Raw genomic sequence first — 16,676 nt, forward strand, 5'->3', positions numbered from 1 at the left:
ATACCACAGTAGAGCTGGGGACAATATTAAAAACAAATGACCAACCTTAGAAAACTTCTAGCTCTGGCATTTAGTAAAATCAATTTTTTCAGTTGGGTCTTAATTATGGATTCATCCAATTTGAATGTTTTACATATTTATTATACCAAACACTAGAAATGCCTGCAAATTCTGACAGTCAGCTTCTTAAATAACACCTTTCTCCCTTCCTAGGAACTTGTTGAGATGGTAAAAGCCAAGAAAGCTGCTCAAGAGCAAGTGCTGAATGCAAGTAGAGCCAAGAAATGACTTGTGACAATCTTTGTTGTGTGTGCGTTTTTATAATAAAACTGAAAATACTGTACAAATTTTCATTCTTAAAAATTATACTTATGGTGATAATCTGTGTGTTGTTCCAACGTAACTTCCCTTGAGCAAAAGATCTACTGTTCACTGTGGTGGTCGTGTCATCCTTTGCAAGTCTGATGCTGTATTTCATTCAAATTTCCAAGTATATAAGTTCATTTTTATTTTTTTCTTTAGGGATGGATAGCTTAAAACCTGCAGCTCTGTGTTAGTTTTATAAATATATATATTCAAAATATTTAGATTAGGAGCATTTTAATCACGAAGCCAGCACATGTTACTGCGAATCTGGTTAAACTCGGGCAGTCGCTCAATAGGACCTAAGGATTAAAAGAAAAGAGAGTTAGTTAAAACTGAATAAAAGAAAAGTACTTAGCCACCTTTCTGCATAGGAGAAAAGGAGTCAGACTTACCAACGGCAGCAATAGCTGGACTCTTATCATATATATATTTGGTACACACTTCTCGAATTGTCTCAGCATTTACAGCCTGAAAAAAAGAAGACGATACTAGCATTCAGAGTTTTTTGTAATAAACACAGATTCTATGCCTGGAACTTTTTGGAGTAAAACAGGATTTATGGCACATATTTTCAGCTTTTGTAACACAAGACTGAATGGTATCTAAAGACTACATACATCAATTCTTGCTTCAAGCTCAGGGATGGGAATTCTTCTATTATAGCATAACATTTGCCTACCAATATCTTCACAAATTGGAGTGGAACCTGTTTAAAGAGAAGGAAAAACTAAGTATTGGAATATAGATCAACCATATGAAAATAGAACTTATGTCTTTATTCTTACCATCGAGTTGCAATAACATGTTGGTTTTCAGAAGATTTTTGGCTCGTGCAACTTCACTTTCAGTGACACTTGTACAGAGTCGCATCCTAAAAACCATTTGGAAAAATCAAAATGTCAAGTAGTTTGAATTTTGTGTTTTGTGAGTTAATGACCTAAAGAAAGATATGATGCTATATAGTCTACGTATTACACCACAATGTACAAGTGATTATGATTTAACTTAGTAAAAATTTGAAATTACTAATGATCTCAATAGCTAAGCAAAAGCTAAACTATTACTGATTATTTTTATGGTATTGTTAATTTCTCAAAAATGGTATGATTAGCAGATAGAGGTTCAATACAATACAAAAATTGGCAGACCATGTCTTGAGAAATGCTATAATCATTTTGAGACTTCATGAATCCCCATCTGTTAGGATCTGATATGCTAGGGGATAGGTCACTGGGTCATTGGTTTCTCAAAGGAATCCAGCTGAGCCTAACTTAAACCTAATAATTAAATTAATTACACCCCAGTTGACTAGATTTAGAGAGATGTAGCCATTTAAGAATGATGGAGGAAAGGAACCAGAGCTAAATAAAAGTGTTCCAAGAAGCCTTGGGCCTTTCTGCCTCTGTCTCAAGGTACTAGTTGTGACTAAAACCCTACATTTTTCTTTTAGCAATGGCAACTTCAGATTCATTTTCATAACACTGCCTTTCCAAGCCAGATAACTTTTAGAGATATTTTCCAAACTTCTAGTTGGTGTTTAAACACTTAAAATTTTTAGAATCTTCTTTCTGAAGTAATCTGCTTCTTAAAGATTAAGAATTTTCTGTGGTATAAATCAACTTTACATGAGACTTAGAAGAAACATCTGAGATCTTTAAAAACATGGCAACCACTGCTACTGCCTAGGCTTGTTCTCTTGAACATCCCCATCAAGAATAATCACCATCAAGGGTATAAAGAGGACACTAGTCTGAAACGTGAATTCTAGGCAAGATTTAAATTATCTTCTCACCATTCTTTTTGAACAACATGTAGCATGTCTGCAACAGTGGCTGGTTCACAAACCATGTAGAGTCCCCATAATCCTGTATCTGTGTACGAAGTGTTGAAAGACTGGAAGCTATGGCAGAGATTGCCATGGCAGCTGAGCTGGGCCAGCTTGCTAGATAAATTCTGTAAGGAAAAAAAGTTGTCCAAGAGAACTGTACACACACATGTCCAAATTACTACAAAGAAAAATGAGATAAGTGGCAGTGAATGCCCTATGAGGCTGAGTTTCTCAGTCTTAGCCAGCAACATCTCAGTAATAAAGTGACTTATACTTACTTCACCAGCCCAATGCATCTCCAGAGAAATCATAATGTAAAAGCAATGAAACCTTCAATTAACATAGTAGCTGCACCCACTTCTAAAATAATACATTGCTGTTATTAATCCAATTAGTTAGGGCTCTTGGTTAGTACGCTTAAAGATTTGAAATTATATTGCATGTGAAGCCTAAGATATTTATATGAAATGTATTTTGTTGAAATCTTGGAGTACAAATATATACACTTTGTATTTTGAAGTAATCTCAGACTTACAGAAAAATTACAAAAATAGTACAAAGAATTCCCTTTATCCAAATTCCGTTTCTTTACCATGTTTGCTTTATCATTCTCTTTAATATATTGTTTCAACTGTTTGAGAATACATCGCAGATATGCTTTCTACCCCTAAATACTGTTTAGTGTGCACTTCTGAAAAACAATGCAATTAACCTAAGTACAATTATTAGAATTAGGATATTAACATTGATATAGTACTATTAATGAATTATTCTATCCTTATTTAAATTTTGCCAGTTATCCCACTAATAATCTTTATGGCAAAAGAAAAATTATTTTCTTCTGGTCCAGGATACAATCCCGGATCAGTTTTTTTTTTTAATTTTTATTTATTTATTTTTTCCCCCAGAGCCCCAGTAGATAGCTGTATGTCATAGATGCAAATCCTTCTAGTTGCTGTATGTGGGACGCTGCCTCAGCATGGCCTGAGAAGTGGTGCCTCCGTGCGCGCCCGGGATCCAAACCCGGGCCGCCAGCAGCAGAGCGCGCACACTTCACCGCTAAGCCACAGGGCCGGCCCCTCCGGATCAGTTTATATTTTAAAATTCATTACAGAGTTCCATTTTGTCATTTATTATGGAAAATTACTTTTAGAATCACCTACCATTCCTCCTCCAAAAGAGCGATCCCAGTTGCCAATTAGTGTGTTTGCAACCATGAGACAGAGTGTATCTGGATGTGCCCAACCAACAGCTTCGACAGCTACTGCAAGGTGTGCCAGAGGCATCTTGTCATCCCTCACTCGAATCTAGTTAAGATAAAGAAAACAAAACTCCAGTTAAGATTACCACTATAAAACATGCTTAACAAGAAAAAAACAAGTTCACCGGTCCCATTAACTGCAAAGTTAAAATGCTCACCATGACTCTATTTTGTTTTAACTGTCAGGCCTCATAACATTGCAGTCTAATCTAGAAGAATTTCATGAGTAGGGAAAGAAGACTTTCACCAAAAGATCTCCAATTGAAAGACTACAGACATAGCCACCAGATGGATACCTGGTCACAAAAGATTGCATTATTTCACTGGTAGAAATCAATCTTTTTTGTCTGTCGATTTGAATTTTTCTAACTTTAAGCTAATATTGACCTAACAGGCTTGTTTTTGTACTGCCAAAGGCACAGTTCTGTGTAACTGCCAACATCAGACCTCTTTCCAATACTACTTTGAGCATCATCCCTAATGTGGCAAACTAAGCCTCCATGAGGCTTAAAGCTATAGCTGACAAGCAGCAGATTCTCTGCAAGTCTGGCTCTAACAGCTACCCCTAGAAATGTACTGTGGGCAGAACTTATCCAAGAGTAAACTGGATATGAAAGTCAAAATTTGGGGTGTTTTTAAAATAAAAGGTTACTTGGGCTGGCCCCGTGGCTTAGCGGTTAAGCGTGTGCGCTCTGCTGCTGGCAGCCCGGGTTCAGATACCAGCGCGCACACCAACGCACCGCTTCTCTGGCCATGCTGAGGCCGCGTCCCACATACAGCAACTAGAAGGATGTGCAGCTATGACGTACAACTATCTACTGGGGCTTTGGGGGGGAAAAAAATAAAATAAATAAAATAAAAGGTTACTTTTATACAATATATAAATGGGCACAGTGCCAAAGAAAAGGCACAAAAAAAGACCAAATTATAACACTGCCCTTAAAACCTTTCTTCCTGGGCTGGCCCCGTGGCTTAGCGGTTAAGTGCGTGCGCTCCACTACTGGCGGCCCGGGTTCGGATCCTGGGCGCGCACCAACGCACCGCTTCTCCGGCCGTGCTGAGGCCACGTCCCACATACAGCAACTAGAAGGATGTGCAACTATGATGTACAACTATCTACTGGGGCTTTGGGGAAACAAAAAAAAGGATTGGCAAAAACAAAAAAGGAGGAGGATTGGCAATAGATGTTAGCTCAGAGCCGGTCTTCCTCAGCAAAAAGAGGAGGATTAGCATGGATGTTAGCTCAGGACTGATCTTCCTCACAAAAAAAATTAAAAAACCTTGCTTCCTTAGGAAAGAAAACCAGGTGGTTAAATACTATGGAATAGGAAGGAACATAGGCAAATGAGTCCATCCTCTTCACTTTTTCTGTTTCAGTTTAAGCCTTTGGTTTCTTCCATTTTATTTCTGTTAGAAACACGCACATTTTGTACACTCATTCGTAAATACAACACAAGAAACCCAAAGGGCTAACTACTAGCTTAGGAGGCTTGGCCTACCTCACTTCCCGTGAATTTGCAGGGAGGCAGAGCTGGTACTTCTCCTTTGTGTCTGGACAAAGAGTCACCAAAATGAAACTTGGCTAACTCAAGCAGTTCATCATGGGAAACTCCTAAATTGAAGGAAAATATTTCACATATGTGGTAGAACAATCTAAAGCAGACAACTAACTGCCAATATTTTGATTTACAATGAGTTCAAGATGGTATAATGTGACAGAAGTGATACATGAACTACCTGTACTCTCTAACAGCCGTGTAACAGTAAGCTCACAGCACACTGTTTTCCTTGGTGCTATAAGGCTAGAGTTGCACAGCTTTCTCATTCTGTACAGCAACTGACAGTATTCATCAACATACCAATGGATTCACAGCTAAGGATAATAAGACAGCTTGAAAATACCACTTTCCATACAAAATCATGTTATATTAAATTATTAAAAGTCCTAGAATGCAAACTAGCAAAAATATCACTTTACAACAAATTTTTAAAGTAGAAAAGAATACAAATATGAGCTCTATTCATTTAAAGAAAGCTGGATACACAGATATGCTTCATTCTCTGAGCTCTGCTATCAGAATTCAGGTATAAAATAATTTCATCTAAGTTTCTGAATAAATCCATAGTTATCCAAACACTCACTACTTGCCATCCAAAAATTAAGAATTACTTAGATTCTATATCCCTTACTGTCCAAACTCGGGACCCAAACAGATTCTGTCAGTGAAGGATTCTTAAACACAGATATAAACTCAAAAACAAATTTAGGCATGTACAAGTGCTTTAAAAAATAGTGCCACGAGATTTCTTTAAAGGAGATATCCATTAGAATATAAAAGCACAACTTACAGCCATATTTTCCAAACAAATCTGTGACATAAGACAGTGTATGATTGTACACTGTTTTCAGCATCACTATGTAGGAGAGCCACCCTGAATATCAATCCAGAGAGTGATGAAACAATAGGAAGACCCTGATGGCACAAGGATGACAAGCAGAGAGGAAAAACCAGGAACATGCACAGTTCTCAGCACCTGATGACAGGTGCCTCCACTGTTTCATTACCTGCACCTCAGCCCTCTGGCTGGATGTTCCAGATATTCAGCTCCTGCTCTAACACAACCTCTACTTCTCCCAATCCAGAAGGCAGGGGAGCCAACAATTTCTTTTAAAAGAAACTAGGTCTGGCCTATTTCAATGAATTTAAGATGCCATTGTTTATAGGCACATCATCATTAATGTACCAATAAGACAAAAAGCTAATTAATCTAGGACAGGTCATTAACTGTAAGAAATCCCAACTTCAGCAATGTCGAAAGGAACCCACGAACTACAATAAAACCCATTGTGTCCATTTGCCACCAACAATGGCAGAGACACCCCAGATAGCTTGACTATGGAGGCCCCATCTAACCAACAGTCTTCCTGTTTCCAAGGCAGTTTCAAATGTTGAAACCCCAGTCAGCACCAGCCATTTCAGAAACAATGTTACTCACTCAAGAAAATTTCAGAGTGCACTGCCTGCCATATAAAGGCAACATGATTTAGCTGAAAGCCACAATGAATAACATGCTCGAGATATTTAACCCTTATTTTCATCTTCTTCATTATTCCCAATTAACTAGCTCAGAAGTCTACCGAGGGCAACTAGAATTTTAATTTATTGTCATTTCTAAAGAGAAAAAAATTTACACAAAAGAACAATCCATCCCTCTTCGCTTTGCCCTAAAAAAAAAAGAAAATACTGGAAACCAATAAAATGTACTGTTTGTTTAAATTCAGACTGGCAGGAAATCTAGCACAATTTAATGTGAATTTTCATTCATTCACTGGCTTCAAACATGTTCCCGAGGAACCCTTGTCCTGATGCCACTTGCATGTTCCGATTCCCATTAAACAGTCTCATGGCTCCCTACGTACTTCCCCTTCTCAGTAATTAGCAGATCTACTGAATGAACACACAACAGAATGAATGAACAACATAACATACTCATTCCATGCCTGACCAAGGATGAAACTGGTTCTCAAGGAATAACATGAAATCTAAAGAGATTCCCAAACTATAGAACACTATCTTCCAAGTGACATTGTCTCCCAGTTCACTCATTTGCCCTTTTCTTGCAAGTAAATTCCATTATATATGTACACTTATATATTGGAGGGTCCATAAGTTTTTCTATGAAAAAACTCTACTAAAGAGAAGATGGAGGGAAAGTCTGGTTCCAGTGCTCCACATTCCCCTTACAGAGTATATTAAAAATTTGCTCTATAAATAAAAACTCTTAAGACATCTCCCAATAGGATCAAAGTGATAAGCCCATCACTCTAATGACTGTGTTTAAAAGAGTTATAGAAATTTAAATCAACTAACCTCCAGCAGCAGCAAGTACTATTCTTGGCCCCTTATAATGTGTGGTTATGTAATCCACTAAATCTTTACGATTTATAGATCTGTAAATGGAGTAAGAAATATTAAAAGGAAATTAAAAAGCATAGATCTTCACATAATATACCTGAAATTAAATTGGACCTTAAAGGTACTCTAAGTTGAATGCAGTCAGAAATAGGGTATAGGTAACAAGTATCAAAGAATTTCAACTTTGTTACAGTAAGAAAAAAGATTTGATACCATCACTTGTTTATTCCCTAAGTAGCTGGGAGCCTAGACACCTGGGAGTCAGGTGGGGCTAAAGTGTAGGTAGTTTCATTCAGATTATCAGCAGGGAAAAATTACTTTTTGAATGTTTGTGAATGTTAATTTTCACAACTCACAAATTTTCTAAAAAAAAAAAATTCTGAGAATTATACCTACTTGATATTTTCAGTTGGTCCCAAAATTGTCCGTCCAAGTGCAGTATTTTGATAAGCTGTAGCATGAAGATAATCAAAAACAACTTCTTGTAAATTGGTTTCAACTTCCTGCATCTCTCTAAGGATTACTCCACGTTCACGTTCAATCTCTGCTTCTCCCAGTGTGCTGTTCTGTATTATATCAGCAAGAATTTCTACAGCTAATTGAAAATAAAACATAAGAAGAAACACTAAGAATCTTAATTTTTGCTATTAAAATCTATTAAACTAGCATCAGAAACTATGATACCATCACTCAATACTGACTAAATGATTCAACTGGGAAGAAACAAACTTTTCTAAACATTCGACAAACCTAAGAGACAATATTAAAATTAAAAATGTAAAATATAAACCCTTGTGGTTAAAAGAGCTTGGAGATAATTCCTAAATTTGCCAGACGTCCCCACAACACTTGCAATGACTCTACTTACAACCATTTCAAAAATGTCATGGAAATCTGCACAAGTGTATATTGTTCTGTATGAAAATTACAGAGTAGAAAATTATCTGTATTAGAATATCTAGGTATGTACAGAGAGTCCACATCACCCAAGTATTTACTACCCAAGTTCCCACAGCAATGAGGCTGCTACATGAAGAAGCCAAGAATCATCATAATCTAAAATATGCCCCCAATGAACCACTTATAGAATTAGTGTCCTCTCAAATATCTTTCTCCTTTTAATCCCAGTGTCTAATTCTCACCTGTCTGGTCAACGTTGGCTAGACTCTTACCATTAGCAAAGTCACTGAAGTTCATTTTAAAGGGCCTTGTCTCAGAACCAATTATGTTCAAATACCAAGGACCTCCTGTAATTAACTACCTCTGTAGCCTGCCCAACAGGACAGAACAGACTGCCAGAATAAGCTGGGGCTGAGATCATAACAAAAGGGAAAACATTATCTATAAAGCCAAATAAAAACCATCTGTCCAGACAAGAGAACCAGAGACCAAGATGGTCTCTGAGGAAGAGCCCCAAGACAGAGGGGAGGATAAGAAATCTTGTGTGAAGACCCTCCTTTATATGGGAATAGTCTAGACTGATACTTCCCAAAGTGGGGGGGGGGGGGTGTTCATACTTCCTAGTATTTGTTTTAATCAGAATCTTCTTTAAGTCTTTCTAATGTATATTTAATATTGTATATGTTAGTATCCTAGTACATGTATTTAATTTATAAATATGCCTATATTGAGGATATACAATCAATTCTCTCACCAATAGGGATGGATGATCACAAAAGTTTGGAGACCACTAGTCTAAACATCTAATTATTACCTGATTCTCCACGCTTCACCTGACTGAGGGGATAAAACCTCAAGCAACCCCCCAGAGTGGGATCTACTTAGAGGGCACTTCCACCTTAGATTCCTCCGGGAGTCCCTCTGCATTTCCATTTTCTACTCCCACTGGCAGGGGCTCTGTCCTTCCCAGCCAGAAGCCAGGAAGAAAAAAAAAGGTCTCATGCCTTCTCTCTTCCTTTCCCTAGTCCTCCTTTTTGCTCTCCCTGCTCTCCTCTGTGTAAATAAAGGAGAGGGACAGGCCAGCATACACAACCCTTTAAAGGAGCCTGGCCTGGCCCGGCCCTTTGTTCTCAGTACCCAACTGGTCCTGGGGCACAAACTGTTTCTAAGGAAATCATTAAAAACCTTACCAATGTTTTTTGCAATTCAAACCAACACACTCTCCACTGTTGTCATTTTTATTGGTTTTATGCAAAAGTTAGGCTAACATATTGTGAAATGTTTATTTATTTGCAGGTGGTAGGTGTTTTGTTTTGTTGTTTTCACAAAGCAACCTGGCATAGTGAATCTGAGTGAGACGACATGCATTAGAGTCCACAGTAAACCACTAAGCTATGCGATACTGGGCAAGTCCGAGTCTGGGCCTCAATTAGCACAACTGCAAAGTGGAGACACCTACTTGATTACGATGCAGATCAAATGAGATAATATATATACAAAATATATATAAAAGTACTTGTGTAAAGTATCATTCAAACATTATTAATGAAAGCCTATTAGGAATCCAAAATTTCAAAGTAATGACATTAACTACAACTATACAAGGATCTTAAAGATTAATAATTTCACCAGTTAACACTAAAACTGCTAAACTTTATTCTTTTTGCTGAGGAAGATTCGCCCTGAGCTAACATCTGTGCCAATCTTCCTCTATTTTGTATGTGAGCCGCCGCCACAGTAGGGCCGCCAACCGACTAGGGGTGTAGGTCCACACCCAGGAACCGAACCCGGGCCACTGAAGCGGAGTGTGCCAAACTTAACCACCAGGCAATGGGGCCGGGCCCAAAAACTGCTGAATTTTGTTGTTAATTCTTCCAGTAGAAAAATGTTTTGTGTAATAACTTTTCTTTAAGAAATTCAAAACACTCTACAAACATGGTAACTATAACAAACTGCTATGCTGTCATAATAATTTTATTTCTACAAAATAAAAATAAAATATATTTTCTTTTATTGCTACAAAAACAATCAATAATCTTATAAATGAACATTTGCTTATTTTGCTCAGGGCCAAGAGTTTTTATATCAACCAAGGAATAAAAAAAAATTGCTCCTACCCAGAGCAATTAGGCAAGAAAAAGAAATAAAAGGCATCCAAATTGGAAAGGAAGAAGTAAAACTGTCACTCTACAGATAACATATTATATATTGAAAACCATAAAGACTTCACCAAAAAACTGTTAGAATAAACGAATTCAGTGAAGTTGCAGGATACAAAATCAGTTGCATTTCTATACACTAATAACGAGCAATCAGAAAGAGAAATTTTTTAAAAATCCCATTTACAACTGCATCAAAAAGAATAAAATATCTAGAAATCAATTTAACCAGGGAGGTGAAAGACCTGTATACTGAAAACTACAAGACATTAATGAGGGGCGGTCCTGTGGCGTAGCAGTTAAGTGCACACGCTCTGCTGCTGGCGGCCCAGGTTCAGATCCCGGGCATGCACCAACACACCGCTTGTCAGGCCATGCTGTGGCAGCGTCCCAGATAAAGTAGAGGAAGATAGGCACAGATGTTAGCCCAGGGTCTGTCTTCCTCAGCAAAAAAGAGGAGGATTGGCATGGATGTTAGCTCAGGCCTGATCTTCCTCACAAAAAAAAAAGAAAAAAAAAGACATTAATGAAAGAAACTGAAGAAGACACAAATAAATGGAAAGATAGTCCATGCTCACGGACTGGAAGAATCAATATTGTTAAAATGTCCATACTACCCAAAGCAATCTACAGATTCAGTGCAATCCCTATCAAAATTCTAATGGCATTTTTCACAGAAATAGAGGAAAGAATCCTAAAATTTGAATGGAACCACAAAAGACCCCAAAGAGCCAAAGCAACCTTGAGAAAGGAGAACAAAGCTGGAGGCATCACGCTCCAACTTCAAACCATATTACAAAGCTAGAGTAATTAAAACAGTATAGCGTTGGCATAAAAACAGACACATAAGTCAATGGAACAAAACAGAGAGCCCAGAAATAAACTCATGCATATCTGATAAATTAATCTACAACAAAGAAGCCAAGAATATACAATGAGGAAACGATAGTCTCTTCAATAAATGGTGTTGGGAAAACTGGACAGCCACATGTAAAATGAAACTGGAACCCTATCTTATACCATACACAAAAATTAACTCAAAATGGATTAAAGACTTGAACATAAGACCAGAAATCATAAAACTCCTAGAAGAAAACACAGGTGGTAAGCTCCTTAATACAGGTCTTAGTGGCGATTTTTTGAATCTGACACTAAAAGCAAAATCAAAAATAAACAAGTGAGACTACATCAAACTAAAAAGCTTCTGCACAGCAAAGGAAACCATCAACAAAATGAAAAGGCAATACAGAACGAGAGAAAATGTTTGCAAATCATATATCTGATAAGGAGCTATTATCCAAAATATATAAAGAATCCATACAACTCAATAGCAAGAAAACAAACAATCCAATTAAAAAATGGGCAGAGGATCTAAATACATATTTTTCCAAAGAAGATATACAGATGGCCAAAAGGTACATGAAAAGATGCTCAATATCACTAATCGTCAGGGAAAGGCAAATCAAAACCACAATGAGATACTACTTCATACCTGTTAGAAAGATTATTGTAAAAAAGACAAGAGGGGCCGGCCCAGTGGCGTAGTGGTTAAGTACTCGCGCTCCAGGGCAGCCCGGGGTTCACAGGTTCAGATCCCGGACGCACAATGATGCACCACTTGTCAAGCCATGCTGTGGCGGCGTCCCATATAAAGTAGAGGAAGAAGATGGGCCGGCTCTGTGGCTTGGCGGTTAAGTGCGCGCGCTCTGATGCTGGCGGCCCGGGTTCGGATCCCGGGCGCGCCCCAGGGCACCGCTTCTCCGTCCAGCGCGAGGCCGAGTCCCACGTGCAGCAACTAGAAGGATGTGAACCTATGACATACAGCTATCTACTGGGGCTTTGGGGGGAAAAAAATAAATAAATAAAATCTTTAAAAAAAATAAATAAATAAATAAAGTAGAGGAAGATAGGCACAGATGTGAGCTCAGGGCCAATCTTCCTCAGCAAAAAGAGGAGGATTGGCATCGGATGTTAGCTCAGGGCTAATCTTCCTCACAAAAAAAAAAAAAACAAACAAAAACAAGAGACATCAAGTACCGGCAAGGATGTGGAGAAAAGGGAACACTTGTGCACTGTTGGTGGGAATGCAAATTGGAGCAGCCACTATGAAAAACAGTATGGAGGTTCCCCCAAAAATTAAAAATAGAACTACCATATGATCCAGCAATTACACTTCTGGGTATTTATCCAAAGAAAACAAAAACACTAACTGGAAAAGACAGGTGCATCCCCATGTTTATTGCAGCATTATTTACAATAGCCAAGATGAGGAAACAACCTAAGTGTCCATCAATGGATGAATGGATAAAGAAATTATGATACATATATACACACACATGCATACATACATATATAAATAAATACACACACACACGCACACAAAGGGAATATTATTCAGCCATAAAAAAGAACGAAATCTTGCCATTTTTGATAACGCAGATGGACCTCAAGGGCATTATGCTAAGTGAAATAAGTCAGACAAATATTGTATGATCTCTCTTATATGTAGAATCCAAAAAAAAAAAAAAACCAAGCTCATAGATACAAAGAACAGATGGGGGGGAGAAAAATGGGTGAAATGTTTTTGTTTTTTAGTTTAAATAAACAAAAAAAATTAATGGAAAGAAAAGTAAGAAAGAAGTACACTCCAGGATGAGAAACTAGAATGTGCAAATGCAATAAAGAAGTAAGCAAGTCTTGTAAAAAAAACCCCCAGCAGTCAGTAGATACAAACTTGTTAAGGTCTGTAGAAACAAAAAATTCAGATAACAGGATAAAATGAGGGAAAAAAAAAGCAGCAGGCAGTTAAATAAGCAAATAAAAACAAAAATGTTTCACTACACGAATATGGCTCAGGAAGTATTTTTGAATCAAGTGTTAGAGCCTGGTTTGCATAAGTCTTGCAGCCTATATGTATCTGATATCATCTGTCATATTCGGAGAAAAAAACAAAAATAGGTGGCCCCTCAGTCAGAGTTTGGTTCATTTTTTTCACATTTCTGGGGGTTACTCTTTTACAATAGTCATAATAAAAACAATACTAAATTATTTCTGAATTCTTGTGAAGATTACATATCTGCAGTATAAAATACAGCAATACCTCTCGGCAAATCTTTAGAGAATGCTTTGGCATAATACACAGTCTGCTCTCTGGAGGTATAGGCATTGAGATGAGCGCCCATGTTTTCAATCTCAAGTTCCAGATCTAATTGGGATCTCTTTTTGGTGCCCTGAAATAAAAGAGGAAAAAACAATTATGATACCTTCCTTTATCCCTCACCTGTTCTAAACACTTCAGACAATGAATATGAAGACATAAGCCTATGTCAGTTTCATGCAAGGACCAAATTTGATTTCTCAAGTGTATCAGGCTTCAGAAATAGTGGTATACTTTCAGATGACCCTTCCATCCCAAAAGAAAATCCTCGTTTCAACCCTACAGAGCAATTATCAGTAATTATTTCACATAATTATCCAGGAAAAAGGAAAGATTAAAATAAAAAATAAAGCATGCTATACTATTGAAGTAATTTTCCTTACCTTAGAATGAGATTTTGTGCTTACCACCTCTTAAAGAAAATGCATTTTTATAAAATGAGTCTTACAACTTGCCTTGAAAGCCATATGCTCCAGAAAGTGAGCTGTTCCATTATTCTTCTCATTTTCGTATCGACTTCCAGCATCAATCCAGAGCCCAACCTTAATGTGATCAGGGAACAATTAGGTAAAACACCATTTTCTTTCTTTGGAGGGATGGGAGTGGAAGGAAGGAGCAGTCTCCTTCCTTTTTCTGACAAATGCTTTCCAGTCTTAACATTCAAGTCTTCTTGACTTGCGTGGATTGACAGTACATACCTATGAACTATGAGACGGTGCTACAAATATCTACTTGCCAGCTTCAGTGAGGACCCAAATTCTTAGCCCAACTTGTTACTACAGGCAGTTAACAACTATAGTATAAAGAACATCAGAGATTGTCAGAAAATCTTGGTTCAAATCCTGGCTCTGTGATGTATTAGCCGCATGACCTTGGACAAAACCGTTTAATTTCTCTGAATTTGGTCCTCAACTATAAACGGGTGTGATGATGCCTACTACAAATAACCGTTCTAAAGATCAAATAAGGGCCACCCTGGTGGTATAATGGTTAAGTTGGCGTGCTCCAAATCAGCGGCCCAGGGTTTGTAGGTTTGGATCCCGGGCACAGACCTACACCCACCACTTATCAAGCCATGCTGTGGCAGGAGTCCCACATATAAAATAGAGGAAGATGGGCACAGACGTTAGCTCAGGGCTAATCTTCCTCACCCCCCCCCCAAAAAAAAGGATCAAATAAGACAATATATGTACAAACATCTGGCACAGAGTAGCCCAGCAAATATACCTCTTTCATTATTATCAATAAATACTATTAACAATACGTAATACAATAATAGGCTACAAGAACCAGATGTAGATGCTTAAATAGGGTACACATGCAGCCGGCATGGAAGTATCACTGGAAAAAAGATTCACAAGTGAGAGTCAGCTGTCAAGGCAAAGTAACTGCCACTATTTTTCAACCACCAGCCAACTACAAAGCTGAAATTAACAGCAACAATTTGCTCTCTCCAAATAAGGCATCAAACAGTGGCGGCCTGAATCACTTACTGTGCAGGTTGAGAGCCCAGAGTCTTCAGAGGCCACTCTGAGTCCATTCTCCAAACAGGTTACTCGTGTTTCAGGAACATTCAGAACAACTTGTGCAGCAGCCTGGGTACTTCTCAATCTGTTCCCTCCAAAATATAATGACTGGTTGGGAGTGGAAGAGTGGGAGGAAGGAAGCAAAACACATCACTATTCTGACAGTAAGTGTTGATTAGAAAACCAAATCTATCCCAAAGAGACTTTCTCTAAAGTACTCTTTCCTCCTCAACTTTTGTTCCACTGAGATCCACCCCTTAGCCTGGTGGAGGAACCTTCCTTAACCAGCCACTCTCCTAAAGCCAGCAACATGCCTACAACGTGACCTTCCCTTGGGGAAAACGAGCAGTTATTATCATTATCCAGGGAGAAATGCTTTAATTTCAATACCTCTCCTAGAAACGTTTAATATTCATTATAGAGAGAACAAGCAGGGGGAGAAAGACCAAGAAAGGGAGAAAAAAATACAAAAATACCTGTACACAACATAGAAATGAGATTTAGGTTTTCCAAGAAAAGCAAAAAGTTTTGAAAAAGAGAAGGTAGGAAGAAGGGCAGATGCTCAAGATCCACTCTGGCTGGGTGACTTGTTGACTACGCCCTACTCGCCCGTCCCCAGTCCTTCTCCTTTATACGTGAGTCTCACGTGCCCTGCAGAGAGCTGGAGCCTCTCATGAGAAAAAGACACATACAGACAGAATTTCCCTCCACCTTCCCGAGGTCCGCGGAAGCCCAGCTGAGGACGAAGCAGCTCCGTCTCAGGCAAAAACAGAACCATCTCACTCGGTCATTTCCCCCACTTCGCAACCACTGTGTTTTTAGTGATCAACACGCGCTCTTGATAACGACCCCTCGGTAACGGGGAGAGAGGGGTCGGTAACCAGGGTCACCCCACACGTCACTGGGGGGGGTCACACGCAGCGGGTAACCAAAGCCAGCCCAGCCCCGGCGGGAGTCGAGCGTCGGGGGGGGTGTGGCGCCGGCGGCCGGGCCCGGCGGCCGTCACTCAGAGCGGCCGCGCGGGGTGAGCGGCAGAGGCCGGGCCCCGCGCGGTCCCCGGTGGCGTCCAGACAAGTGGGAGGAAGCTCACCCGCCTGGCAGCGCCTCCGACCAGGAGCTTCTCGGTGAAACCCCAGAGCCGCCGCCGCACCGCGGGCCAAAACGCCGCCATCTCCGCTCGGGACTGGGTGGAGGATGTGCTTCCGGGGCCCTGACCCGAGGTCCTAGAGGAGAAGGCGGGCCCCACCTAGTGGTCATGATGGGAATGACACTGTTCCAAGCTGTCGTGGAAAGAATGGACCTGGGCATGGCGCTGAGCGGTCTGCCCCGAATGATACGGATTAGGGAGTCTGTAGAAGCCCGTGTACCATGAGTTACTTCGATCGCCGACGGCGTGCAAGACACAAATGTGGAAGAGCTAAAGGAAATCTAGTGCAACATATTATCCCATTGGTGGCTGAAACTGATTGGAAAAAGTGGAATAAGATGCATAAGTCACTGGCCTTGAAGGAAGCATCTAGTGGGAGAGACAGGCGTCGTGAGGGGAGGGAAGGATTTATCAG

General features: G+C 39.3%; 2 protein-coding genes across 4 annotated transcripts in view; one reads left to right on the forward strand and one right to left on the reverse strand.

The window, feature by feature from the left end:
* Positions 1-437, forward strand: part of DNAJC2 (DnaJ heat shock protein family (Hsp40) member C2) — a 31,560-nt gene extending 31,123 nt beyond the window's left edge. For all 3 annotated transcript variants that reach the window (XM_004439315.3, XM_014794464.2, XM_087441941.1), the window contains one exon: positions 214-437. In XM_004439315.3, the coding sequence (XP_004439372.1) occupies positions 214-288 (75 nt within the window). In that variant the 3' untranslated portion in view covers positions 289-437. The remainder of the gene's footprint in view (positions 1-213) is intronic.
* Positions 120-16,346, reverse strand: PMPCB (peptidase, mitochondrial processing subunit beta). Its single transcript, XM_014794465.2, has 13 exons — positions 16,205-16,346; positions 15,082-15,222; positions 14,044-14,130; positions 13,532-13,661; positions 7,769-7,967; positions 7,328-7,407; positions 4,955-5,067; positions 3,358-3,501; positions 2,159-2,319; positions 1,152-1,237; positions 984-1,072; positions 759-834; positions 120-665 (listed from the first exon to the last, which is right to left on the reverse strand). Exons 1-13 carry the CDS (start codon positions 16,283-16,285, stop codon positions 601-603), a joined length of 1,452 nt encoding a protein of 483 aa, XP_014649951.2. The 5' UTR covers positions 16,286-16,346; the 3' UTR covers positions 120-600.
* Positions 16,347-16,676: the final 330 nt, after the last annotated feature.

Source organism: Ceratotherium simum, chromosome 1 (assembly GCF_057802395.1).
Source record: "Ceratotherium simum simum isolate JZ-2026a chromosome 1, ASM5780239v1, whole genome shotgun sequence".
NCBI lineage: Eukaryota > Metazoa > Chordata > Mammalia > Perissodactyla > Rhinocerotidae > Ceratotherium > Ceratotherium simum.